Source organism: Cucurbita maxima, unplaced genomic scaffold (genome assembly GCF_002738345.1).
Source record: "Cucurbita maxima cultivar Rimu unplaced genomic scaffold, Cmax_1.0 Cma_Scf00004, whole genome shotgun sequence".
NCBI lineage: Eukaryota > Viridiplantae > Streptophyta > Magnoliopsida > Cucurbitales > Cucurbitaceae > Cucurbita > Cucurbita maxima.
The window spans coordinates 119,418-146,177 of NW_019272020.1; the positions used below are offsets into that span (position 1 = coordinate 119,418).

At 39.6% G+C, this 26,760-nt stretch overlaps 2 protein-coding genes and 2 long non-coding RNA genes across 14 annotated transcripts; all 4 read left to right on the plus strand.

Annotated features, from left to right (window-relative positions):
- The first annotated feature begins 256 nt into the window (after window positions 1-256).
- On the plus strand, window positions 257-1,969 carry LOC111478871 (MADS-box protein FBP24). Of its 3 annotated transcripts, none has more exons than XM_023123375.1 (7): window positions 257-565; window positions 656-728; window positions 805-969; window positions 1,043-1,087; window positions 1,174-1,215; window positions 1,310-1,640; window positions 1,772-1,969. In XM_023123375.1, exons 1-7 carry the CDS (start codon window positions 378-380, stop codon window positions 1,774-1,776), a joined length of 849 nt encoding a protein of 282 aa, XP_022979143.1. In that variant the 5' UTR covers window positions 257-377; the 3' UTR covers window positions 1,777-1,969. The 3 variants fall into 3 exon arrangements, with proteins under 3 accessions (XP_022979143.1, XP_022979145.1, XP_022979144.1); XM_023123376.1 differs by having other exon boundaries at window positions 259-565; window positions 1,043-1,084; XM_023123377.1 differs by lacking the exon at window positions 1,043-1,087.
- A 746-nt stretch (window positions 1,970-2,715) lies between these two features.
- LOC111478874 lies at window positions 2,716-4,210 on the plus strand. Of its 4 annotated transcripts, none has more exons than XR_002717556.1 (4): window positions 2,716-3,227; window positions 3,327-3,369; window positions 3,728-3,819; window positions 4,048-4,210. It is a non-coding gene; the product is annotated as an uncharacterized LOC111478874 (long non-coding RNA). The 4 variants fall into 4 exon arrangements; XR_002717558.1 differs by having other exon boundaries at window positions 3,327-3,335; XR_002717557.1 differs by lacking the exon at window positions 3,327-3,369 and having other exon boundaries at window positions 2,717-3,227.
- A 2,105-nt stretch (window positions 4,211-6,315) lies between these two features.
- On the plus strand, window positions 6,316-7,634 carry LOC111478873. Its single transcript, XR_002717555.1, has 2 exons — window positions 6,316-6,892; window positions 7,444-7,634. It is a non-coding gene; the product is annotated as an uncharacterized LOC111478873 (long non-coding RNA).
- A 1,165-nt stretch (window positions 7,635-8,799) lies between these two features.
- On the plus strand, window positions 8,800-20,207 carry LOC111478870 (protein CHROMATIN REMODELING 4-like). Of its 6 annotated transcripts, none has more exons than XM_023123371.1 (12): window positions 8,800-9,213; window positions 9,550-9,693; window positions 11,206-11,439; window positions 11,759-11,860; window positions 12,023-12,838; window positions 13,032-13,139; window positions 13,275-16,043; window positions 16,189-16,346; window positions 16,448-16,562; window positions 16,870-16,952; window positions 17,238-17,871; window positions 17,960-20,207. In XM_023123371.1, the coding sequence occupies exons 3-12, from the start codon at window positions 11,221-11,223 to the stop codon at window positions 19,943-19,945; spliced, it is 6,990 nt and encodes a 2,329-aa protein (XP_022979139.1). In that variant the 5' UTR covers window positions 8,800-9,213; window positions 9,550-9,693; window positions 11,206-11,220; the 3' UTR covers window positions 19,946-20,207. The 6 variants fall into 6 exon arrangements, with proteins under 6 accessions (XP_022979139.1, XP_022979138.1, XP_022979140.1 ...); XM_023123370.1 differs by having other exon boundaries at window positions 9,581-9,693; XM_023123372.1 differs by having other exon boundaries at window positions 9,581-9,693; window positions 11,212-11,439.
- Window positions 20,208-26,760: the final 6,553 nt, after the last annotated feature.

Sequence of the window (26,760 nt, forward strand, 5' to 3'; positions counted from 1 at the left end):
AGATGAAGAATTAATGAGGTGGAGGGGAAGGGGGGAGAGAGAGGGAGGAGAGAAGAGGGAAATTGGTAAAAATGGGAAGGGAGTGGTTTCTTAGGGTACAATAATGGGAGTTTTTCCGAATTTGGCAAATTCCACAAAAGCACAGCAGAGAGTGGTAATATTGGAGGAAAATGAAGGGCAGTTGAGGAAATTAAGAAATAGTAGTTCCTGATGAAGAAGGTTGAAGATGATAAAGCTGGGTGATGCAGCACCAGAAGTGGTAGTATACATTAAAAACTAATTAATTATTGTTCGGCCCCTGGAACCAATTCTAAGCTTTCCCCTAATTTACTCCTTTGTTACCGATAGGAAGGAAGGCGGAAGAAGAAGCATTGGAAATGGGAAGAGGAAAAATCGCCATCAGGAGGATCGAGAACCGGACGACGCGGCAAGTTACATTCTCCAAGCGCCGAGCTGGAGTGTTCAAGAAGACCCATGAACTCTCTGTTCTGTGTGACGCTCAGATCGGCCTCATCGTCTTCTCCAGCAACGGAAAATTGTTCCAATACTGCACCCAACCAGCCTGGTCACCACACAACTTCCCTCCTCCTCCTCCTTTTTTTTTTCTTATAAACTTAGGAATACTGTTAATTTCTGCTTTCCTTCGCACTCGCAGCATGGATCAAATTATCCGGAGGTACCAGATTGCTGTAGGAAATCCAATTCCGGAGCAGAATATGAACCATCCGGTACGCTCCATCTGTGAATGTAACAATAATTTACACTCCAACAAGCAAAATCAATGGAAGTAATAATGTTGATTAGGAGGAATTGGAGAGGCGGCTGAGGATCATGAGAAAAGACACCGACGATCTTCAGCTGAGTTTGCAACGCTACACCGCCGAGGATTTCAGCACTTTTCAGCTTCGCGATCTCCACGATATCGAGAACCGCCTCCAAAACTCTCTCGACAGAGTTCGTGCTCGGAAGGTAATCAATTCATTAATTAACGTCTTTCACTTTTATTTCATATAGATATCTATAATTCATTTGCGTTTTGCAGTCGGAGCTGTTACAGCAGCAGGTCGACAATCTGCGAAGAAAGGTTGTTCATATATGTACATAATTTATGCACATATCGTAATTAATTAAGGTTTTCCCTTTTCCATGACCATGATTGGTTGATGATATTAGGAGAAAATGCTGGAGGATGAGAATGAACAAATTTACCATCTGGTAATTAAAATTAAGTATATGTTCGATGATTGTGGTTTTGTTAATTTTGTAATCAAATTAATAAGTAATGGAGTGATAATGATGATGGGGGTAGATAAAAGAGCAGCAGATGGCGATGGAGGAGCAGCAGGTGGTGGCGATGATGCAGAAAAGAAGAAGCGATGACGTTGAGGATGAGCAGGTAGTAAATATGGATGGAGATGATGGGTTTGGGTTCGACAATAGTAGTAATGATATTCATCCGCACCTTCAGCTCCAACTTCAGCACTACCACCAGCACCAGCACCAGCATCATCATGAGCCTAGCAGCGTTCTTCAGCTCGCCCCACTGCCCTCTCCGCCGCCACCGCCGCCCTTCCTTCCGTACCGCCTTCAGCCGTTTCAACCCAATCTTCAAGACATCAACCTCCATTCCTCCACCTACGGTACCCTACCACCATACCCTTTCACATGCATCTAGTGTTACCATTTCAATATGATATTATATGTTTACAAGCTTATTCTTTTCATTATCTGTATATATATATAAAAATTATGTATATATTGATGCATGCAGAGTAGTAGGAGTGGAAATTAGAGAAGGGTTTGGAGGCAACAACCTCTTGGTGCTGTGCTGGCTGCCAATTCATATCCTCCTCCTAATTTCATGTCACCAAAACCCCACTTATTTAATATTATTTCAGACTCCCTCTTTCTTCTTCTGCTCTTATATATACTCAATATGCCTTTCTCTATACTATTTTATATCATATCATATCAATTTCCCCCTCTCTCTTTCTCTTTCTCTTTCTCTTTCTCTTTCTCTTTCTCTTTCTCTGCCTTAAAACCCTAATCCGCACCTCATTCTGTTACTCCATTCTTCAATTCTTGGTGTACACACGTTTAGGACTAAAATCAAACAAAACCTAATTTTATATGAATTGTTTTGGAGAATAAAAAATTAAGTTCCATCTGGGAAATTTATTATTAAATAAAATTTTAATAACATTATTATTACTCTCTACTCTCTTCCACGAGAAGGGGAGGGTGGGAGAACATACATGTATTCTTTTGTGTTATTTTAATAATATTTTTTTAAAATTTTCTCAAGTTTATGCTAAATTTATGCATAAACTTCACAATGTAATTTACCCGCAAACATTTGAGACTCGCTGCAACAAAATAATATAATGTAAGTTGTAAGTTGTTCATAAAAATATAGGTAAAGTCGTAGATTTAATTAATTCTCCAACTTTTATTAAAATTATAAATTTAACTGTTAAACTTTTAAATAAATATAAATTTTAATTTTAATTTTGTATTTGATATATTAATTTATTTTTCAAATTTTCAAATTTATTTGAGCATACAAAGTTTACGAGGGGCAAAATTAAAAATTTAGTCAATTAACAAGTAAATGTAAACTCCAAAATTTAGATATTTAGCGAAAAATATAAATAATTCTAGTTTTATTTTCATTGTTATTTTATTCATTTATTTACCTTTTAGTCGTTCCCTGGCCCAACATTTGGCGCCTTAATTTATCCGCCGTCCGTTGCGGCTTTTGGCAAAAGAAGTTGATTCGAAGGCGAGATGAGTCGTCTTCAACCACGCCTCCCTGCGCACTCGTTTTCCGATTGGTTTGTGGGACCAAAACTTTATCCAGTTCATAATTTCAGTTCCTTTTCCCATTTCATCGACTCACATTAACTCGTGAGAGGAATCGCGTTCCAAGTTCATACTCACTGTTTTGGTGTCTCCATGTTAACTCTACAATATTCTAGCGACTGCTTTCTCAACGATGCTCTGTTTGCTTTGACGCAAAATGGTTCAGAAAACGTACCTGCTTCTTTACCATGAGAGCTTTGCAGATCATTAATATGGCCATCTGCTCTGTTTTCTTCAATTAATCAACAAGTTTTGAGTACAGCCTTCCCTTTTCAGAAAGGCCGTTTGTAACAACCCGGATGGATCCAACCTGACCTTTCAATCATTGCAGTGGCTTCCTTTTTCCTGCTCTATGTTGTGGGCAGGTGAACAATATTCTTACTCAATTGTAAATGTAATTGGGTATATGAACGAAACATTTTTGGTTTCGTAATTCAGATTTTATGTTATTGCGATTTTCTGAGGTTTCATTGGTATGCCGTCTTAGTATACATGGAATCTTGATTCGTAACTGATAATTTCAACTCTATATGCTTACCAACATGGAGTTAAAGTTTCATGAATTGTAAGTTCAGATATCATTTGATACATTGCTAACTGTGAATATAAGCCTAATATTGTACCGTCATAGCATGCTGCATATTCTAGCGGCTGATTTTCAGAATTTGTTTGTATTTTGTATTGCTCAATGTTTGATGATGGTCCAGATTTACGTTGTAATTATTTCTCTGGAACCTATTTGACCTCAATTGTTTCGTTCTTGTGCAATTACTTGGTGTTCCTAAACAATATTGTTGTGTGCAATTTGTTCTTTCTTTATGAGAAATTCTACTGTTTTTTTTTTTTTTTTTTTTTTTTTTTTAAGTGAAGAATGATTAGACCTTTCTTTATTATTCGTGGAGATCAGGGACGACACCCTCCTGGATATTGGAACTCTCTCTTGGGCCGCGGTAACCTGTAAGTAATACTATTCTCTTTATAATTTCCCCTGCACTAGTTCTTTGAATTCCAGATGTTCTTAAAGCCATTAGACGCATTCGTGCATTTTATCTCATGGATGTTTTAATGAGACTTCAGTAAATTTTAACTACTTGAGAGGTTAGTTTAATTTTAGCTAATTTATATCTTGAATCTCCTATTGTAGAGAGGGTGTCTGCAATAACCTTCGCGTCCCTTTTCTTTCAGTTCTTCATTTGCGGATGAACATCTCTTGCTTCAGCACATTGATACTACTACTATTTCACAGGTTAAGCAACATTAAGAAATGGAGAGTCACGAGAGGAGTAGTGTAGAGCAGGATCGTGATGCAGAACTATTATGTGTTGGTGACTTGCAGATGTAATCGGTTGAAGTAAAGGTTTCCATGAGATTGACTAAAGTGTCTGATCTGAAGGCTACTTGTCACCCATTCATCTGGCTTGTGAGAAGGTGAGAATGGTTTCAATGATTTAGTAACAATGGTCGAAATTTGAGAACGTACGTTGGTCAAAACTTTTATATGACTTGCTTTAATCTGGGATGTGTAAATTTTTGTAATCATATGCAAGTGTGTGGGAACAGATCATGGCTTTAGAGGTAGTATGTGTTTTAAAAATCCCACTAACGCACGCGTTTAGGTGGGGCCTCTTGATTTATGTTTCTGTCGCTAGATTTTGAAAACTCATTCTTGTTTTATGTTTCTGTTGAAGCCACTTTGAACTCTGTCTTTTTTGGTCACCTTTAGGGACTTCTAAAAATGAAGAGTTACTGATTTAAGTTCTATTTGTATCTATCCTTCTAAACTTCTCGGGATATGGCATACAATGGAATTGAGGGACAAACCAGTTCATAGAATCCTAGAAAGAAAAAGGTAATGAACACAAATATGTCCAGCCATACCTCGTTCTTGTAAGCTCGAATATGGAGGAGTTACGCAATTTGACACCTAAAAAAAGATGGATGGATTCGGTTACTCTAATGTTGAGGGAACTCCACTTCAATATATGAACCTACGAAATGTCACATGTGCAAGTTCAGGTACTTAATGTGCACGTGTATTTGGCTGGGCCACATATTGCACAGGGATGACAGTTAACTGTACGTCACTATAGTATTGTCTTTTGTGAATTGGAATAGTATACTGCAGCTCATGTAGAAATTAGAAACTGAAGTGGTTATCAAAATTTATTAGTTTCAAGTTAAATCCCCTTCTTGCACGAGTATTTATAATTCATATTCTTGATTCTCGATGAAGTTGTTAATGTTTTGGTGGGGATAGAGAGTCAGTCAATTGGTTGTATTTATTAATATTTTCTAAATTTATTTCCTTCGACTTTGAGAGCCCAGCCATCCTTTTCAGAACAACTGTCTGATGGGGGCTTTTTTTTCCGACAAATTTTCTAGGCCTGATGGACCTTCATCTGCCATTTTCAGCTGGTCAAGCTGGTGACGTGCAAAATGGTTCTCTGGAGTAAATGTGAAGTTCAGATGAATTCTCAGTACCATTAACATGAGGGTTGAGATAGGTTTATTTATTCTTTGTCTTAGTTTATTGTTTTTCATTCACAAATCTGACCTGCCAGCTTCCGTAATCTGCGACTTTTCCATCATCTTCCTGAGGCGCATACTGGGTCAAAGTGGTGGTGAACGGAGGTACAATTATGACATATAGATTCCCTTACTTCCATTGTTCCATATTCTTATCTGGACCTGAAATTCATGTTTCAAGTCATAGTTCTAGTCTTACGTAAACAGTATACTGATTCTCTTTTGTTTTAGTTCTGTAACGTGTTTGAATTTTTTTTGGCAATATGCAACTTAGTTGGCACGTATAAAACAATAGTCTTAGTATTATGGATATATTACTGGGTTGGAGTTCTTCTTGTCTTTTAGGTTGCCGCATCATCTGTATGTACTGATACTCTTGAGGTACTTTTTATTGGCTAGAATTTCTAGTTTTGTGCCACATACAGATGATGGCTGTATGGGGGGCCATTTTCGTCGTAGTATGAGGGCAACAGAATAGTAATTGCGACTTTTATTGAATTATTTTACGAGAAAAGAATAAACCGACCTACTGCATATTTGATTTCCAGTTTCAACATAACTTTTGGTAGATTTAATGACAAGAAAAACATCGATCTTTTATAAATCAAGAAAAGACAATACAACTAGTCGCTTTCACATCAGTTCATGTTTTTGTGATGGAATTATTAAAATTTTCTGGTGTTTTGGAATTCCCACGGAAGGATATAGTTTCTTAGACAATATGTTGAGTTGTCTCTTCTAGGTAAATATTTTGGCTAATTGTGAGAAGCTGAGAACTATGTAATGCATTTTCTGTCATACCATCCTTTAGTTTTGGCTAAAAATATCCGGATCTTCTATGTTATACTCCAAGATGCATCATTTCTCGCAATTAAATATCAGTTGTACAACGGAATCTGAAGTTAGATTCATGAATGCTAAGTTTTACAGAGCTCACTCTTGCCATTGCCATCAGTTACATTTATCTATAATCCTCGATCTTTCTGATGCAAGAGTATATTGTATATGCTCGTAGTTACAGAGAGGCAAATTTAAATGAGTTGAATTAGGCCTAGAGAGGAGTTGTACCTGACCTAATGATTTGAATTGGGTTCGGGTTGAATGAAGTCAAGCTAATGGCAAGAGTTGATGAACCAACCTGACGTTGTTAGACTCGGGCCCAATCGACTTAAGCTGTATTCATAATGCACTTTTTAGGTTAGATTGTCTTTCAATTGTGGTCAAAATTAAGTTGACGTTCTAAATATTTTTAAAGGTTTTAAAAATCATTTCAAACAGGTTAAGAGATATAGTGTACTATATGTTGGCAGTCTCTTTCTTCCACATGTCAACTCAAGTCTCCTCGCAGCTCAGGAAAGCCACCCAACAAAGTGTTGATGCATTTTAATTAATCACAGAACTTTGCAGGTATTAGTAATACTGTGGTGTACGTGCACAGGGCTAATGCATTGGTGCAAGAAATACCAATATGAACATAAAACAGTGCTATCAGCCATCAGTTCAGGTACTGTCACCACTCAATGCCTCCTTTCCCTTAATTCATCCAAAAGCTTTAGAAGTGGTCCAACTTTGAAAAATATCAATCACTCGGCCTTCATAATTATTTAAATAGATACTAGTTTATAAAATTTATATTTATTTCCTTCCAATTTTTCGGATGTGATTTTCAATCTATGTTGAAAAGGCACTTGAATTCTTAATCAAATTATAAAAACAAATATAAGTTTTTAAAAATTATTTTCTTTTCGTTTTCAAATTTTGATTTGATTTTTAGAAACACTGTAAGGAAGTGGATAACAAAACATAGGTAAGAGGACTTAAGTATTTGCTTAACAAATGGTTTGTGTAATACAATTACCAAATCAAATTGTTTGTGTTATTTGACTGTATATGATTTAATGTTTTGTTGAGTATAACATAATTCAATTTACTTTATTGAATGTAGTTCAATAATCCGAGTGTTGTATTTGTACAAGTTAAAACATAGATGTCTTTTGTGTAATATTATGTTAATTTCTACCAATTATAACTTGTTAAATGTTTTTATTATTGTAGGTTCTAAGTAGGTGGAATGGGCTTTTGATGTGGTGGTGAGATTGAAGAAATGGGGGCCAGGGAAAGACTTGTAAGCTTTGTGAAATTGATGGAAACGTCATGCATTCGCAATAATTTGTTGAAATGGCAAATACCCAACTATTTCCAAACACTCACATCTATACTTATACTTATATGGTATGATTATTACATAGGCTTAGTGAATAGGTTCAATATATACTTATTTATAAGTTAGGAAGACTTTTCAGGTAAAAAAAGTTGAAACATTATGACTAAAAGTAACAGGGTCGAGACTTAGAGGGTAGGTTGTTTCACCAAGGATATTCTTTTTTTTCATTTGTCTGGAAGGAAATTCACCCATGAAAACAATATAATATAATTGTTTGACACAACCTAAGGGTTTTTTTAGCTTGATTTGAGAGACTATACAAGAGAGGAAAAAAAAAAAAAAGACAGTTTCTTGAAAAGGTGTGCATAAATATATATATAAATGTAAATGTTTTTGTAATTAACGTAATAATTATTGTAAAAATTTAGCCAATAACAAAATTTCTAACTTATCAGAAGGCATAAATTCAAATGTCGCAAAATATAATATATATATATATATATATATATATATATATATACATGAATGGGATTGGTTAAAAATGTGAATTTATGGTTTATTTAATTCAACAATTATGGAAGGGAGAATCTATCTACTTCCTTTAAATTTACCTTTAACCTCATAAAATTTTAAAATAAAATGTATGTATCTATTATTTTGATAAAGTGATAGGTTATAATTTGGGGCGTTATTAGAACAAAAATGTTTTGGTAGTTTTAAAGGGAAGGCGTTGCCACATTTGATGCGTAAAGCAAGATATTTGGAGGTAGATAAAAGGTATGATAGCAATCCAAGATTGTGGCTAACTAATTTATATTTTGGGTAACAAGAGGAAGAATGCAAGTAAGTAGGCGGGATGTGTGTTCCGTGTTCATGCATGGGCAGAGATCAAAATTAAAGGCAATTTCATTAATTTCCAGGCTCATCATTAAGTAATATACAAATTCCCCCAACTTACGCCCCTTCTGCCGCCATGCAAACGGGATCCTCCTGCGAAACGCTTTAATGGCGGCCGCCTCTGCTTGAAATTGAATTGTTAAAATCATGAACAGAAGACGATCTGTTATTGAAGAGCGGCGATCGATTTGGTGAATGAGGAGGATGAGGCAGAAGAGAAGAGAAGAGAAGAGAAGTTCGTCTCTGGTTTGGGTTTCTTCTCTGTGTGGTTCGAGGAAGCGAGAGAGAGAGAGAGAGAGAGGGAATGGCGAGAAGGAAAAAGGAAAAAGGAAAGTGGGCAAAGTGGTGGCTGAAGGCAAGTGCGTTAAGGCTGTATAGATGACACGTGGCGATAATCCAGTGGATCGGGATTCCTGGGAGGCTTCAACAGCAACAACATCAACAACATCAACAGCAACAACAACCCAAAACCCAACACCAACGTATACAATCCACAATGTCAATCTCTCTCTCTTCTGCCATGTCAGAGTGTAACCCCGTCCTATGACCCCGGCGATTCCGTATTTGTGTGTGTGTGTATGTGCTTCTCTCTCTCTCTCTATTTATTCATTTGTCTCCCACATCTGTCTCTTTCATTCTTCTCTCTCCCTCTCTCTCATCCCCAACTCTTCGAGCCCTAACTCTCCAACCTCCTTTTGCCCCTTTACTCTCCTCCCCCCCTTCATCACATACTATCATGCTCTGTTTTCGCTTTTGATCCATAGGTATGCCTTCTACCCTTCTTAATTTTTCTGCCTTACTCTCTTTTTTCCTTAATTTACTCATCTATTATTGCCCAATATGCTTCGCTCTTTCTCAAATCCTGCAATTTCAGCTTACCCCATCTACCCGCTCCTTCCACTTTGTATACTTGGACTCCTTGATTCCGCTAATGTTTTCTTCTTTAACTTTTGATTGTTGTTCCAACTTCATATTTTTGAAGGGTTTGGTAATTGGGTTCTTCACTATTGCATGATAATTGGTTACTCAATGGGGGTTTGGGGTTAAGTATGTTCATTTTTGTGCATGCCCATGTTGCTCAACTTTTATCATCTTTTCAGTTTTGTCATTGTCGATACTCTACATTTGCAGCATTGGGTGCTTCTCATATTCTGGGCTTGTGGTTTGCTCTTCTTGACAGTAACCTGTGTCAATGCAATAGTTGCTTGTCTTCTGGCTAATCTGCATATTGCTAATGTTACAATGTATGTGTTGATTTGTTCCCCATGCTCCATTTTGTTAATCTGCTTATTGCTAAAACAAAAGATTTAATTTTCTGCTTAGCTAGCCTAGTCATGATCATCAACCGTGTTAGCATGCTAATGGGAATGGCACCTGCTTTACGTTTTTGTTCCCAGTACGCACACATACTTCTGTTCAGGGAACTCTAAATCGCAGCATATTAATTCTTGGTTGAACTAGTATCTTGAGGCCTCTTTCCAAGTATAAAATTCTTGGAGTAAATTTCTTGTAATAACTTCAGTTCCATTTGAGTTCACAGAAGTTGAGCTCTGTCGATGATTTGACTAGTGTTAAGTTTAAAGTAAAAGTGGATTGCTGGATAATAGTATGCTTGTCTGCTTTGAGAGGAGAAGTTTCTCTTCTCATGGCTTGTTTAAATAACTTGGTTTATTCGTTTTGGATCTTTTGGAGTATAGATATTATCATGGTCAAAAGTTTGTTGGTAGATGGAAAGTGTGGGATTGATGTCTGTTCTTTGTTTTCAAGACTCAATCCCCGATCTTACTACATTACCATAAATCGGCTTAGTTGTTGGAGCACGTGAGAAGGGTAGAGGAACTTTAGGGAAATAAGTTTTATTCCTATGCTGACCATATATCTAAGATAAAATCCTACGATTTCTTGTTAGGTAAGAAGGATCATACATTTTTCCCGCGGGATTAATTGAGTTACGTGGAAGCTAGCTTCGGTACTCACGTAATTCAAAAAAGAATCAATTGTCATACTAGTTGTGTGAAATTTTTGCTGATGGTTGTGGTATAATAGGCCTGCCGATGAGAGCAAAAGATGCCCTTTTATGGGAGGTCGGCTAACTCTTGTCTGTTAGGTTTTGCGCACATTTACCTCTTTGCTTTACCTTTTTAAGGTAGCTCAAGGGATTGGAAGGGACTGGAAGAAAATCGGGAATTTCTTGCAAGATGACGGAACGAGGGGTCATAGAGTGGATCAAAATTTAGCTGTTGGTTTTTAAGGATAAATGTGGATTTAAAATTGGTATTTATGAATGATTTTTTAAAATTTTCATACTTTTTTTTCTTTTTTGTTATGAATTAGGGTGTTTTTTAATTCGACTGATTAGAGGAAGTATGGATTCACGTAAATTAACGAATTAAAATGATGCTTGTTCATCTGTTTGTTTCTATTAAAATGAAAGAGTGCCCTAAAAATAAATGCAAAAAGTAACTATTACTTGGTCACATGTTCTGCTTTTTCATAAAAGAAAGTGATATTATGTTAGTACCTGTAACTTATAATGGATAATATTGCTATTTTTTTAAAAATGGCTTTGGTATAGGTGGATATGGAAGGTGCATTCGTATCCTGCCCAAAATTGTTTCTTGTTTCTTCAACGAAAGCTTTTATTCTTATATGAGAAAAAATATATTTTTGAATTGCAAGAGACTACGTTTTCTAGATGCTCTGCCCTGGTTGACCTTTATGTCAACTCACGATGTGGTACCTGTATTTTTTTCAAGACGCAGGGTTAAGGGATGAATGAGGATGAATCATCGAGTAGTAAAGTTATTAGTAGAAACTGGGTCATGAAACGCAAAAGGAGAAAGCTTCCTTCTGCTACTGATCTTCACAACAAAAGGGATGACAGGTCACTTGCAATAGAATCCCCTAGAAGTATTTCTTTGGCTAAAGAGAAGTTGAAAAGTGAGGTACGTTGTGATCAGTTTTCATCCAAGAAGAAAGGAAATGATGGGGTGAGTAATGAGTTCTTTTTTCTGTCTAATTAGAATAGCTCTGATTAGTTTTTTTCTACAAGTCTTTTAATATAAGGTAATGTTCTAGCATGCGGGATAAATGGTTATCTTTAAACGATGATTAAATGATGATTACTGGGAGTATGAACCTTGAGTATACTGTCTCCAACTTTCCTCTTTAATGAAAAAGTTCTCTTGATTGTGAATTATTTTATGCCATTCAACTTTGTTCCCTATATTTTTGGTTAAATGCTAATATTAGGCAATAGATATGCACTTGCCTCTCCAAGTTGAATATGCTTATTATTTGTTGATCCAGTATTTCTTTGAATGCGTGGTCTGTGATCTTGGTGGGAACTTGTTATGCTGTGACAGCTGTCCAAGGACCTACCATCTTCAGTGTCTTAATCCACCCCTTAAGGTTTGTTGATTCAATCTTTCATTTGCTATTGGTACAGAGATTTAGTCTTTCTCCTGCGGGCTTTACATTAAAATGAACTGTTTTTCCAAGATTGTCTGTTTACATTGTAAAGATTTGCAATGCTCTGGTCTAACTTCCGCATGAATCTGATATTTATTGAAGCGTATCCCCATGGGTAAGTGGCATTGTCCAAACTGCAATCAGAAGAATGATTTACCATTAGATGCCACAAGCTGTTTGGACACCATATCTAAGCGAGCAAGAACAAAAGTTGTTAGTACAAAATGCAAAAATGGAATCAAGTCTTCTGTCACTGAGAAAGTGTCCCGGATATTTGGAAGCTCCATTCTTGCTAAGAAGAGATCCTCCAGCAAGAGAAAATCAATCTTAGCTCATAAAGTGAAGACTTTAGCTAGGAAATCAGCCACCTCCAGTATGGACTTGTCTTGTAATGCCAAGCCAATTCATCCATCAGATGGTAATACTGTTGCAAGTGTTTCTTCTCCTGCCAATATTGATGATGAAAAGGTATGCGGTGCATCCCAATCAGACTCTCAAACGGAAGAAAAGTCGGTTCCTGCTGTTACGGAGATTTCACCTCATTCAAAAGCTGAAAAATTAGAACCATGTGATGAAGTTCCTGATAAAAATCTTGATATTCTTGAGAACAAGATTGGAATTTCTTGTGAGGATGCATCTCCGAGTAAGAACCTTGTTCTTGCAGTTACTGCTGCAGGGAAGGAGACTAGGAAAAGGAAAAAGAAGTTTAATAAAGATGTTGGTCAAAAGAAGCATAAGACTGGAAAGGCAACGTGTGTAACTAGCACTTCAAAAAAACATGGATGCAAAGTAGAAGCTCCTAGTCCTGGAAATAGTAAATCCATACGGAAACAGAAACATGTTGACCATGAGATACCGACTTCCTCTTCGAAGGAAGAGGTTGGGACCAAGAACTCAGATCTTGAGGGAAAAGATGAGGTACCTTTAATACTTCCATTGTTTCATTTGTGCTTCTTGGGATGTGAATGCATGAATTATAAGTTTACTGGAGTTTGACATTTTTCTGCTCTCTTGTACCTACGTCCATACTTCTTTTCCCCTGAAGTGAACCGATTGTGTTTTTCTGTCAAATCATTTGTAATTCGGGAGTGATCACATTTTCTTAATGCAGAAACTTCCTGTTGAAGACAGAGATAAGTTGGTCGAGCTTGATAAAGCATCAAGTCATGTCGATGGCATGTTGGTATGTGAAAATGGACTAGATGGTGAGACGTTACAGGTAAATGATAATGCTTCTAAAAGTGAAATTCTATATGTTTCAATGGCAGACATTTCTCGTCTCTTTTAGGTTTCTTAGGTAACAAACTGATAATGTCTCACTGTTTGTTTTTCCTTTTCTGGGTTAACATCTCAGGTTGATCGAGTTTTAGGGTGTCGTGTTCAAGGTAATAGTAAGGAATCCTCATATTTACCTGAGATTGTGATTAATGACCATCCTGACGACCTTCTAAATCCAGAAGAAGCCAGAGAAATTGGAGATAAATCGGCATTTGATGATGTTTTAGATGTTGGAACAGAAAATGTTATCAAGGATCAAGAGAATGTAGGTCCAAGTGTTGATATGGAAGAAAGCTTGAAAAATGATACAAAGGTAGATAAGTTACAGGTATATAGAAGGTCTGTGAACAAAGAATCAAGAAAAGGTAAGGCCCTGGATGTGTCGAGCAAGGGAAATATTGATTGCTGTACTACAACCTTGAATAGTGAAAATCGAGATGAATCTTCTATAACGTTAGAAGAACAGGGTAGAACAATGGAAAATAACATCTCAGAGGAGAATGTTGGCATTAGCTTGAGAAGTTCTAATGGAAATGATGTTCTTAAAGTTTGTGATACGGTTGCTTCTTTTGAAACCAATAGTATAACAGAAGGTGATACAGCAGTAATAGGTATCAGTAGCTGTGTGGAGAATAAAATAGAAGATTCCTTCTTACGTGATACTGCTTGTAGGAATGCTGAGACCATACATTATGAATTTCTAGTGAAGTGGGCTGGTAGGTCTCATATCCATAACACATGGATTTCTGAGTCTCATCTGAAAGTTTTAGCAAAGAGAAAACTTGAAAATTACAAGGCAAAATATGGGACTGCTGTCATTAATATATGTGAGGATCGCTGGAAGCAGCCCCAGCGAGTTATTTCTCTCCGTTCTTGCAAAGATGGTGGTCTTGAAGCATTTATAAAATGGAGTGGCCTTCCTTACGACGAATGCACTTGGGAAAAATTAGAAGAATCTGTTCTAAAAGAATCTCAACATCTGATCCAATTGTTCAATGATTTTGAGCAGCAAACAATTGAGAAGGACTCTTCAAAGGAAATTTTACCTAAGAAATATGGCGATTCACAGTTTGAGATAGCAACTCTTACTGAGCAACCTAAGGAACTCCAAGGGGGTTCATTGTTTCCTCATCAACTTGAAGCTCTCAACTGGTTGAGGAAATGCTGGTACAAGTCAAAAAATGTAATTCTTGCTGATGAGATGGGACTTGGAAAAACAGTATCAGCTTGTGCTTTTATTTCCTCATTATATTCTGAGTTTAAAGCTAGACTCCCTTGCTTAGTTTTGGTCCCACTCTCCACAATGCCTAATTGGCTTTCTGAATTTGCTTTATGGGCCCCAAACTTGAATGTTGTGGAGTACCACGGTGGTGCAAAGGCAAGAGCAACTATCCGTCAATACGAATGGCATGCCAGCATTCCGAGTCAGTCGAATAAGAAAACCGAATCCTTTAAATTTAATGTTCTTTTGACTACATATGAAATGGTTCTTGTTGATTCTTCTTATCTTCGTGGGGTTCCCTGGGAAGTACTTGTGGTAGACGAGGGCCATCGTTTGAAGAATTCTGGAAGTAAGCTTTTCAGCTTGCTTAATACGTTTTCTTTCCAACATCGTGTTCTGTTGACCGGTACACCTCTGCAAAACAACCTCGGTGAGATGTATAACTTACTTAACTTCTTGCAGCCAGCTTCATTTCCTTCTTTATCTTCATTTGAGGAGAAGTTTAATGACCTTACAACTGCCGAAAAGGTGGAAGAACTGAAAAAACTTGTTGCTCCACATATGCTTCGAAGGCTTAAAAAAGATGCGATGCAAAACATTCCTCCTAAGACGGAAAGAATGGTTCCCGTTGAGCTATCATCTATCCAAGCTGAATATTATCGTGCGATGCTGACAAAAAACTATCAGCTACTACGAAATATAGGGAAGGGTGTTGCACAACAGTCCATGCTAAATATTGTGATGCAATTACGGAAAGTCTGCAATCACCCATATCTTATACCAGGCACCGAACCTGAATCTGGTTCTATAGAGTTCCTTCATGAAATGCGGATTAAAGCTTCAGCCAAGTTGACGTTGTTACATTCAATGCTCAAAATTTTACATAAGGAGGGTCATAGAGTTCTACTATTTTCCCAGATGACTAAGCTTCTTGATATCCTCGAAGATTACTTGACCATAGAATTTGGGCCTAAGACATTTGAGAGAGTAGATGGCTCTGTTTCAGTGGGAGATCGTCAAGCTGCAATTACACGCTTTAACCAAGACAAGAGTCGATTTGTTTTTCTATTATCAACACGCTCTTGTGGCCTTGGTATTAACTTGGCAACTGCTGACACTGTTATTATTTATGATTCTGATTTTAATCCGCATGCGGATATCCAAGCTATGAATCGAGCACATCGAATTGGTCAGTCGAATAGACTTTTGGTATACCGACTTGTAGTTCGTGCTAGTGTTGAAGAGCGCATTTTGCAGCTTGCTAAGAAGAAATTGATGCTTGATCAGCTTTTTGTAAACAAGTCTGGATCCCAAAAGGAAGTAGAAGATATTTTGAAATGGGGTACAGAAGAATTATTTAGCGATTCAACCATCAGTAGTGGGAAGGACGCAGTTGAAAATAGTAATAGCAAGGATGAGGCGGTGACAGATATGGAGCATAAGCATAAGAAGAGGACTGGTTCCCTGGGGGACGTCTACAAGGATAAATGTACAGATAGTGGCAATAAGATTGTTTGGGATGAAAATGCAATTTTGAGACTGCTAGACCGTTCGAACCTTCAATCTGATGCAACTGAAACTGCTGAAGCTGATACAGAGAACGACATGCTCGGCACCGTGAAGGTTATAATTTTTCTTATACTAGCTAAATTTTATAGCAATTCATAGTACGAACATAATAGATTGGTATTTATTTTTGGTTAAAAAAATTCCGAGTCTATAATTGTTCTGTTGTTAATTAGAAATTCCCAATTTGTATTCCCCTTAGTCGGTCGATTGGAATGATGAACCAGCAGAAGAACAAGGTGGAGCGGAATCACCGACTGGCGTAACGGATGATATTTGTGCACAAAATTCAGAAAGGAAAGAGGATAATGGGTTGATAGTTGCTGAGGAAAATGAATGGGACAGACTTTTGCGGATCAGGTAAAAACTTGTTTGCCTATTATTAGTATGAGTTCACTTGATTTGTTATATAGTGATGGAAGATGATAAGTTGTGTTAACCGTTGCTCGTTCGGAATATAGATGGGAGAAGTATCAGAGTGAGGAGGAAGCAGCTCTTGGGCGTGGGAAACGCCTCCGTAAAGCTGTTTCGTACAGGGAAGCATATGCTCCTCATCCTAGTGAAACATTGAGTGAGGTATGTCCATATCCCTGATTTCTATTAACCGCTTCTTTTTAGTGAAGTTACCAAATTCTGAGGAGTCGACATCCCTGATTTGTATTAACATTATACTTCCAAATACCAACCTATTCAACCCTCTCCTCCAAGGAGATCAAGTCATACCACAATTTTCTGATTTTTTTTCAAATAAATTAAAACGGAGGGAGGTTGAGCGATTTGCAACAAGCTTCCATACATCTCAAAATGATCTTTTTGAGTGCTTTACACTATTTTGTCATCTACATAATGTGTATTAATCATCATTGTTAATTTTTGAAAGCAGAGTGGGGGTGAAGAAGAAAAAGAACCGGAACCAGAGCCAGAGAGGGAATATACTCCAGCAGGACGAGCTTTAAAAGAAAAATAGTAAGTTCAACATTTTCAACAGTTCTTACCTGTTTCATTGTTCTTATCCTGTGAGGGGAAAATATAGTATGGAACATTGTTCTCTTAATATGAACTCTATTGTAATCCATTTTCAATCTTTGATTATTCAATAAAACAGGCTCGTTACTTCATAGATACGTAACCCCGTTAGAGCAGAATTTTACGCTTTTATGTACTAATATATTCTTACAAAAAAAAAAAAAAAAATACTTACAAATTTGACTTTGTATATATTCCTTATATTACTTTTATTTTGATGAACAGTACTAAGCTACGAGCTAGACAAAAAGAACGGCTTGCTAAAAGAAACGCATTGGAAGAGTCCTCTCGTGAGGGAGTGACTCTACATGGGTCACTTCCTTATCCACAGTGTCCTCACACCAATGCAGCAGCTCCAGATCAAGCAGCAGGATCATTGGAAACTAATAAAGACAGGACTTCTGTATTTGACATGGAGGATGACAAACTTGTTCACTCAACAGATGCTCCAAAGACCCGGATCGATTCAACCTTGAGGCTGGGAAGAATTTCAAGGCATAAAATTAGCAATTATTTAGATCTTGCTGTTGGTCCATTAGGTTATTCGTCTCCTGATAATTGTCTACCAAGTCAACATTTTCCGGGCACCAGTCATGCAAACTCAGTCCCAATCAACTTGTTGCCGGTCCTTGGACTTTGTGCCCCCAATGCTAATCAGCTTGAGACATCACGTAAGAACTTGTCGAGATCAAATGGTAAGCAGAGCCGAACAGGAGCTGGACCTGATTTTCCATTTAAGTTATCTCCCAGTTCTGGAACTTTAAGTGGTACTAATATCGGTGGTGCTGAGGCTGTGCCAGACAAGGAATTGGCAGCTGCATCAGGAGAACGCGTGCACAGCCATCTTTTATTTGCTCAGGTAAATTTCCTATTAAGATGGATGCCTTTCTCTGTTAACTATACTGCAGAATTTCCTGTTATTCAATAAGTCTATTTCTGGTTTACAGGAAAGGATGACACCACCCAATTTTCCGTTCGATGAGAAAATGCTGCCCAGATATCCAATTCCTTCCAAGAACATGCCAAGTGCACGGCTTGACTTCTTATCAAATTTGTCCCTGGATAGCAGAGTTGAAGCTGTTAATGGTTGTCTTCCAACTATACCTTTGCTGCCTAATTTAAAGCTTCCTCCTCTAGATGTTATTAGGGGCAATCAACAAGATGAAGAAACTCCCTCCTTGGGTATGGGACGAATGCTTCCTGCTTTCTCTGCATTTCCTGAGAATCATAGGAAAGTGCTCGAAAACATAATGATAAGGACTGGATCGGCATCAGGCAGCTACTTCAGAAGAAAACCAAAAGCAGATGGTTGGTCAGAAGATGAACTTGATTTTCTCTGGATTGGTGTTCGTAGGCATGGAAAGGGAAACTGGGACGCCATGCTTAAAGATCCTAGACTGAAATTCTCGAGGTACAAAACTTCAGAAGATTTGTCATCCAGGTGGGAGGAGGAGCAACTAAAGATTTTAGATGGGTCAGCTTCTCAGGTGCCAAAATCAGCTAAGCACAGTAAATTACAGAAATCTCCTCCGTTTCCGAGTCTCCCTGATGGGATGATGACGCGGGCTCTGCATGGAAGTAGACTAGTTACAGGACCAAAGTTTCATACCCATCTAACAGATATTAAACTGGGTCTTGGTGATCTTGTTCCTAACCTTCCTCGATTTGAACCATCAGATCAACATGGTCTGCAAAGTGAGCAATTTGCAAACATACCAACCTGGAACCATCACACATATTTTCCGGGAGAATCTTCAGCCGGAGTTTCTGATCGATCAGGGACTAATTCAACCATGCCTGTTGAAAACCCTTTTATATTCAATCCCTTGGGAACGAATCACTTAGGTTCCTTGGGTTTAAACGGCTCCCGTAGCTTTGATACACAGGCAAAGGAGAATAACGAACCTGCTCTCGATAGCTACGGGAAGTTGCCTAATCTTTTGGATAGGTCTTTGAAATTATTTCATGAATCACCTAGCAACTTGGAAAATGGTTCAGGACTGCTGCCTGATCATCCCAGCAAGGGGCTCAGTGTAGCAAATTCCAAAGAAGAAGTAACGGATAGCAATTCTTCAAAGGACAAACTACCTCATTGGCTCAGGGAAGCTGTAAATGTTTCTTCAAAGCCTCTAGACCCTAACCTGCCTCCCACTGTGTCAGCGGTTGCACAATCAGTTCGCTTGCTATATGGGGAAGACAAGTTTATTAACATTCCCCCATTTGTAAACCCAGGTCCACCTCCCTCTTTACCCAAAGATCCGAGACGGGCTCTAAAGAAGAAAAGAAAACGGAAATCGGTTATTTTGAGACACTCTCCAGCTGACGTTGTAGGAAGCAGCAGCCAGCAGGAGGAGCTTGAAGAGATCCCTGCCCATGGAGATGCTACTGTTTCTTGCTCCATCTCATTGGTCTCGCCGCATGCCATGCATCCACAGCCACAGGAAGTGGCAGGAACTTCAAGGCTTCCAGGTCTGGAATCTGACCGCAGCATGCCTGCTCTGAACTTGAACATGAATCCATCATCCTCATCTCTGCACGCGAACCAGCAGAAGAAAACAAGCATGAGCTTATCCCCATCGCCAGAGGTTCTTCAGTTAGTTGCTTCTTGCGTCACTCCGGGTTCACATATGGAATCTGTATCAGGGAAGTTGAACTCAAGTATCCTTGAAAAGCAGATCCCACCATCAACTTCCCATGACCCAGATGCTGATTTATTAGGTTCTAAAGGTTCGTCAGGAAAAAGGAAAAAACAGAGGTTGTCATTCAGTTCATTAGATGTGTACCATCAAGGTAAAGCAGATTCCCCTGGAAGCAACAACTCGAGTAAGACACAATCAGACCTCTCACGAAGCAAAAGAACTGATGGGGAAGGGGAAGAAATATCGTCTGAAGGGACCGTCTCGGATCGTCATGAAAGTGACCAAGAACTATAGTTGTAATAAGAACGTGTAACAGTATAGTCATTTTTTAGTGGTGCGCGAGGCTGTATGTCAATGTGCTTGAATTTTTGTAGGCATTCCCCAATGAGTTAAATGCATTGGTAAATGTAGGGTTATTATTAGAATATGTTATCTTGTGTAAAGCTTTTTTGAAGAGAAATGTCAAATATAGTTCTCTCTTTGGGTATTCCTCGTGTTGTGGACCTGTAATAACCTTCACATTCTTTTGTCTGATCCATATCTGATTCTTGCCTCACAAGTTTGAAGCAAAATGTGTTAAACATTCAGCTCAACCGAACCAAAAGCACTTGTACTTTGTTGAGTTTGTGTAAATTCGTAGCCTTGGCCGAACCATTTACTCCAAAGCTATACTGTAAATCTAATTCATTTCCTTTCTTGGATATCAAATATGCTATCGAGGTACTTTCTGGTGGTGATCATTTTCTTATTTGACTGACCACTTTGAAAGGAAGAAAAGTTATCCAGAGACACCCTGTGTGCATAGTGATACAATCGCACTTTTGAAGGCAGCGGACTAGCGATTGTGCGGCACTCATTTTTCAACAACAAGTGAGCTAAGCCAATTTATTCTTGCATCGCCTACGGCCAAGCGACATATGATCGAGCCTCTAGCCTCGGTTTTAAAAGAAGGTTTTAGAAAACGAGGGCAGAGAGAGATTTTAGAAAGAGACGTTATATAAGCAAGCAAGAGAGAGATAACGACTTACAATATATAACCATGGGTAGGGAGAAGTTGACAACTAGTCATATCCCCCTATAGTACATTCTGAAGCATTTCATGTCTAGCAGGCCTAGACATGATATTTTTGAGGCGTCATATGCCCTAGAACTACAAAAGTAAAAACACTAGAATGAAAAGACATGACAAGGGTTTGATTTGTCATGGGCATGCGGCCATGGGCAACACGCCCTGGACGAGCATGACCGTGACATCCTCCCCCACCTAATTGGTTGACGTCCCTGTCAACCGACTACTTTCAAACCTTGCGATGTGGGTGGCGGCGGAGTTCAGATCTTCGGCGCGTTCCCACCTGGTTTTTTCTATAGGGAGATTCTTTCATTTGACAAGGAATTCATGAATCGTCTGTACAGGTTTTCCTATCTTCCTAACCTTGTCGACTAGGATCTCCTTTACTTCTTTGGTTTATTTTTGGTCCAGATCGATGTTCGGTCTCGTGATTGCATTTCGTTGGTCGTCGTCTGGGTCGGGGTGGTAGGGCTTCAAGTTGCTCACATGAATTACTGGATGGATTTTCATTCATGCGGGTAATGCAACTCGGTAGGAGGTAGCCTCGATCTTTTTAAAAACTTCAACCGGACCTTCATATTTTCGAACTAGTCTCTGGTCCTTTCGGCTGCGAAATCTGATCTGTTCTGGTTTCAGCTTGATGAGGACTTGATCTCCTGTTCGGAATTGAAGGGGGCGACGTTTCTTGTCCGCCCACTTTTTCATATGCTTGGAAGCTTTCTCTAAATATGCCCGAGCTATATCTGTTCTCTGTTTCCATTCTCTTGTGAAGTTTTGAGTTTGAGGGTTTTTTCCTGCATAAGAATGATCAATAATATGGGGTAAAATCGGTTGTCGTCCACTTACAATTTCGAAGGGACTCTTTACCGTAGACGAGCTTGTTTGACAATTGAAGCAAAATTGGGCGACATCTAATAGTTGTATCCAGTTCTTTTGGCGAGCGTCGACGAAGTGACATAAGTATTCTTCGAGCAAGCAATTGAACCGTTCTGTTTGGCCATCGGTTTGAGGGTGATAACTTGAGGAGATGTTTAAGGTTGTTCCCAAGAAGGCGAATAACTCAAAATGTCCCAATGAATCTGTCATCCCTATCACTGATGATGCTCGACGGAATGCCCCATAACTTTACAACGTGTTTGAAAAATAGTTGAGCTGTGAGTTCAACCGAGCATAATTTGGGAGTGGGGACAAACGTCGCATATTTTGAGAATCGGTCTACGATAACCAAGATGGCGTCATATTCCCCGACTTTTGGGAGGTGTGTTATGAAGTCCAGAGACACACTTTCCAAGGTCTTGTTGGCACAGGCAGAGGTTCCAAGAGTCCTGAGACTTTGGCTTTCTCGACTTTGTCCTGTTGACAAATGAGGCACGTCTTGGTGTATTGCATGATGTCGTCTCGCATGTTTGGCCAGAAGTACCCCTTTTTTATTAGGGCGTATGTTCTTTGCCACCCATGGTGTCCGGCCCATAAGGTATCAAGACATTCCTGAATGAGCTTTTTCCTCAGTTCTCCCGTTCTTGGGACATACAATCTGTTTCCTTTCGACATCAAGAGGTCTCCCTCAACCCAAAACTGTTGTGTTTTCCCAGCTTTAGCTAGTTCGACGACGACTTTGATCGATGAGTCTTTATGTAAATGTTCTTTGATGACGTCGTGCATCGATCCATCGATCTTACTTGAGTGAATATGGGCTACCATGCACAGGGCCGCATGTTCGCCCTTCCGACTCAGTGCGTCGGCTGCTTGATTACTCTTTCTTGCTTTGTGTTCGAACTTGAAGTCAAATTCGGCCAACGACTCCTGCCACCGGGCTTGTTTTGCTGTCAATTTTGGTTGATCGAAGAAGTGACAAATGACGTTGTTATCCGTCTTCACTACGAACTGCGATCCAAGAGATATTGTCTCCAGACTCGTAGGCAATGGGCTACAGCCAGCATTTCTTTCTCAGAGACAGTGTATCTCCGTTCGGCATCGTTGAGCTTTCGACTTTCGTAAGCGATGGGGTGGCCTTCCTGAATAAGGACCCCACCTAGGGCAAAGTCAGAAGCATCTGTTTCTATTTCAAATGGCTTTGTAACATCTACCAACCCGAGGACAAGACCCCTCGTCATAGTTGTTTTCAGATCTTCAAAGGCCATTTGACAATTATTTGACCATGACCAAGGGTGGTCTTTCTTCAACAGCTCTGTCAATGGGGCGGCTCGTCGTGAAAACCTTTCGGCGAACCGTCTATAGTAGTTGGCTAATCCTAAGAAGGACCGCACATCGGATACGGAAGTAGGAACTTTCCATTCTTGGATAGCTTTTATCTTATTGCTATCCATACTAGTCTGTCCACATTTGACAACATGTCCAAGGAAGTTGATGCATGTTTGTGCGAAGGCACATTTTTCTTTCTTGACATACAGTTGGTTCTGCCGCAGCTTGTCAAACACCATCTTCAAGTGCACTTTGTGTTCCTTTAGGGTTGTGCTGTAAACAACTATGTTGTCGAGGTATACTATGACGAACTAATCCAAGTATTCATAGAAACTTGGTTCATCAACGTGCAGAAAGTGGTTGGGGCGTTTGTCAAGCCAAAGGGCATTACTAGGAATTCGAAGGCCCTATATCTTGTTACACACGTCGTCTTGGGCTCGTCCCCCTCGGCAATACGTACTTGGTAATACCATGATCGTAAGTCCAACTTTGTGAAGTATTTGGCCCCGTGAAGTTGGTCGAACAAGTCGGATATTATCGGCAATGGATATTTGTTGTGTACCGTCACCTTGTTTAAGGCTCTATAGTCTATGCACAGACGCAACGTCTCATCCTTCTTCTTCTGGAACAGTACGGGGGATCCGTAAGGTGCTTTCGCCGGGCGGATGAATCCCGCCGTCAACAACTCATCCAGTTGTTTCCTCAATTCGGCTAGTTCGGGCGGAGCCATCCGGTATGCGTTCTTAGTTGGTGGCTTAACCCCGGGGAGGAGTTCAATTTCGTGATCAATGCCTCGATGAGATGGTAATGTTTGGGGTAAGCTCTCTGGCATTATGTCGGCATAGCTGTTTAGTACCTCCTTGATTTCATTTGGGATAGTTTCTTCGGTGGTTGCTTCTTTCATTAATGGTATGGCCATAAATGTAGGTTCCTCTCGTGCGAGTCCTCTTTTCAATTGTATAGCCGAGATCATTTGAAGGTTACCTGGTTGCTTGATGCTTGCAAGTATTACTGTGGGGTTGCGGTCGGTGATCACCAAGCATTTTGTCAGTGGCATTGGGATAACTTTGTGTTCTAGGAGGAATTCCCTCCCAAGTACCACGTCAAAGTCGTCCATGCGAACTACGACAAGATCTAGCTCTCCTGTCCAATCCCCTATTTTGAAGGTGACTCTTTTGGAAACTTCCACATAGGCAAGGCCTCAGAGTTGACAGCTTACATTTCCCTATGGTGAGTCCCAATCTTCGGGCTTCTTGATCGACGATGAAGTTGTGGGTCGCTCTTGAATCTATCAGAGTGATCTTGCTCAGTCGAGAATTTATTGTCGCATCCACGAACATGAGCCTTTTCTCTATTATCTCATTCGGTTCGACCTTCCGTTGGAGGGCTGACAAGAACTTGAGCGCGCCCATTCGGGGGGTTGTCTTGATCTTCCTTCTTGTCTAGCATAGTCTCGACCCTAGCGTCATTGCTCTCTTGAATGGACACTTGGAGCGTAGTGAGAGAGGCCCAATGAGGACAATAGGATACTTTGTGGGGACCTTTACACAGTATGCATTGTAGAGGCGTCGTCGGGTGGTTCTTTTGATGGTAAGATCCTCGGGATGTCCCCGCTTGGCTGTTATGAGGAGGTCTATTTGTTCATCCGCTTGGTCTGTCGTTACCTATGTTCGGTCTGTTGGGGCTTCCATTTCGATGACCTGGTGGCTTGTATGTTTTGCCCCCAGTGTTTGGGGCTGGTGTCGTTCTCCTTTGGGATCCTGCTTCGTTCCCATAGTCTAGGAGTCTCTCGGCGCAGGCCATTGCAGCAGCTAGGGTTTTGACCTTATTCTCATGTAGATTTGTTTTGGCCCACGGCTGTAACCCATTTATACAGAAGAACACCTTGTCCTTCTCTGATATGCCCCTGATATCTAGCATGAGGGTTGAGAACTGTCTGACATAGTCCCGTATGCCTCCAGTATGTTTCAAGGCTACTAGTTTCTCCATTGCCATATGTCCTACGTTTTCGGGGAAGAATTGGTCTCTCAACTCTTTCTTGAAGTCTTCCCACGAGTCGATGGTGCACAATCCATCTTCGATGTCTTGCACCTTCGTACGCCACCAAAGTTTGGCGTCGTCTATGAGATACATCGAGGCTACAGTCACCTTCTTGTCGTTGGTACAAGCCTTTGTGGCTTTGAAGTACTGTTCGACACCAAAGATGAAGTTTTCCTACTCCTTGGCGTCTCGATTCCCTTTGAAGGCTCTAGGGTCTGGGAATCTCAGTTTGTTGGATCCTGCATTAGTTTGCCCAGCCGTGACGTTCTCCACGGCTTTCATGGTCACTTCAATTCGAGTGCTCATGGTGGCCATCCTTTTTTGGATGTCGTTGATTGTTGTTCTGAATTCATCAGCTAATCCATTGAACAAGCTCATCATTGTATTTTGTAGCACGTCGAACTCTTCATCACGTCCCTCTTTGTGCGCGACAGAGCTATCCATACTACCAGACGGTTTTGGGCTACTTGTAGGAGCAACTCTTTCTTCGAGCGAGGTCACTCGAAACATCAGTTCTGCGATCGGCAACCCATCCAGGCGGTTGCCCATTGTGTCAATTTCTACGACTTTCCCGCTTAATTCGGTCACTCGTGCTTCCAGGAAGCGGAGGGTGTCAGGAACTTTTTTGAGGAACAACAATTCCTCCTCTATTAGCATAAGTCGGTCGGCTTGTGCTTTGGGTGTCGACTTTGTCGCCGATATGTTTTCGGTCTTTGCTATGTCACGGAGCTAACAAAGCTCTGATACCACTTGACACAATCGCACTTTTGAATGCAGCAGACTAGCGATTGTGCGGCACTCACTTTCCAACGACAAGTGAGCTAAGCCAATTTGTTCTTGCGTCGTCTACGGCCAAGCGACGTATGATCGAGCCTCTAGCCTCGGTTTTAAAAAAAGGTTTTAGAAAACGATGGGAGAGAGATTTTAGAAAGAGATATAAGCAAGAAAGAGAGAGATAACAACGGCTTACAATATATAATCTTAGATAGGGGAAGTTGACAACTAGTCATATCCCTATAGTACATTCTGAGTCATTTATGTCTGGCAAGCCTTGAGTCATTTATGTCTTGAGTCATTTATGTCTGCCTACCCATGATATTTTTGAGACCCTAGAACTACAAAAGTAAAAATACTAGAATGAAAAGACATGACAAGGATTTGGTTTGTCATGGGCATGCGGCCATGGGCAACACGCCTTGGACGAGCATAACCGTGACACATAGCTCATACCGAGCACAAGTCATGAAGTCAAGCCGTTTGTGGCATAAAACTAATGTATTGTACATTTGCTACCATTCATTACGGAGTTTTGTCTGCCAAAATGGTACAAGTTTTCACATGCCACTCCACTTTGCTCTCTGCTACATTTCCAGTTCTCAAAAAGAAAAAAGAAACTAACTCCCCTTTCTCAGTTAAACCAATGCTCAGTTTTTTATGTTTTGAAGAAAAAGATTATATGAAGCAAAAGTGACATGATCATAATTGGAACTCTGACAAATTTTGATTCTTCCCTCTATCATTCCTTTATCCATCCATCACTTTTTCCCTACGATTTTCATGTGAACACATCATACGATCCTGACACTCTTTAAGCCATAATTATTGGTTCGATTATTTCACGAGAAAACAAGAGTATGAAATAAAAATGATATAAACTCGATCTTAATGTGCTTTTTCCCTCTCTGAAAGTCTTGAACCGTATATATTTATATATATAATCAAAATCAACCTGATGTAGCAGAGAAGTTAAAGGTCGATAAAGAAAGGGGAAAGAAAAATGCTAGGGATAGAGATTGCG

Coding starts and splice junctions, on each gene's coding strand:
- LOC111478871 (XM_023123375.1), top strand. CDS start 378: ATGGGAAGAGGAAAAATCGCCATCAGGAGGATCGAGAACCGGACGACG. Junction 729..804: donor AGCAGAATATGAACCATCCG/GTACGCTCCATC, acceptor AATGTTGATTAG/GAGGAATTGGAGAGGCGGCT. Junction 1,088..1,173: donor ACAATCTGCGAAGAAAGGTT/GTTCATATATGT, acceptor TGATGATATTAG/GAGAAAATGCTGGAGGATGA.
- LOC111478870 (XM_023123371.1), top strand. CDS start 11,221: ATGAATGAGGATGAATCATCGAGTAGTAAAGTTATTAGTAGAAACTGG. Junction 13,140..13,274: donor TAGATGGTGAGACGTTACAG/GTAAATGATAAT, acceptor TTAACATCTCAG/GTTGATCGAGTTTTAGGGTG. Junction 16,347..16,447: donor GACAGACTTTTGCGGATCAG/GTAAAAACTTGT, acceptor TTCGGAATATAG/ATGGGAGAAGTATCAGAGTG.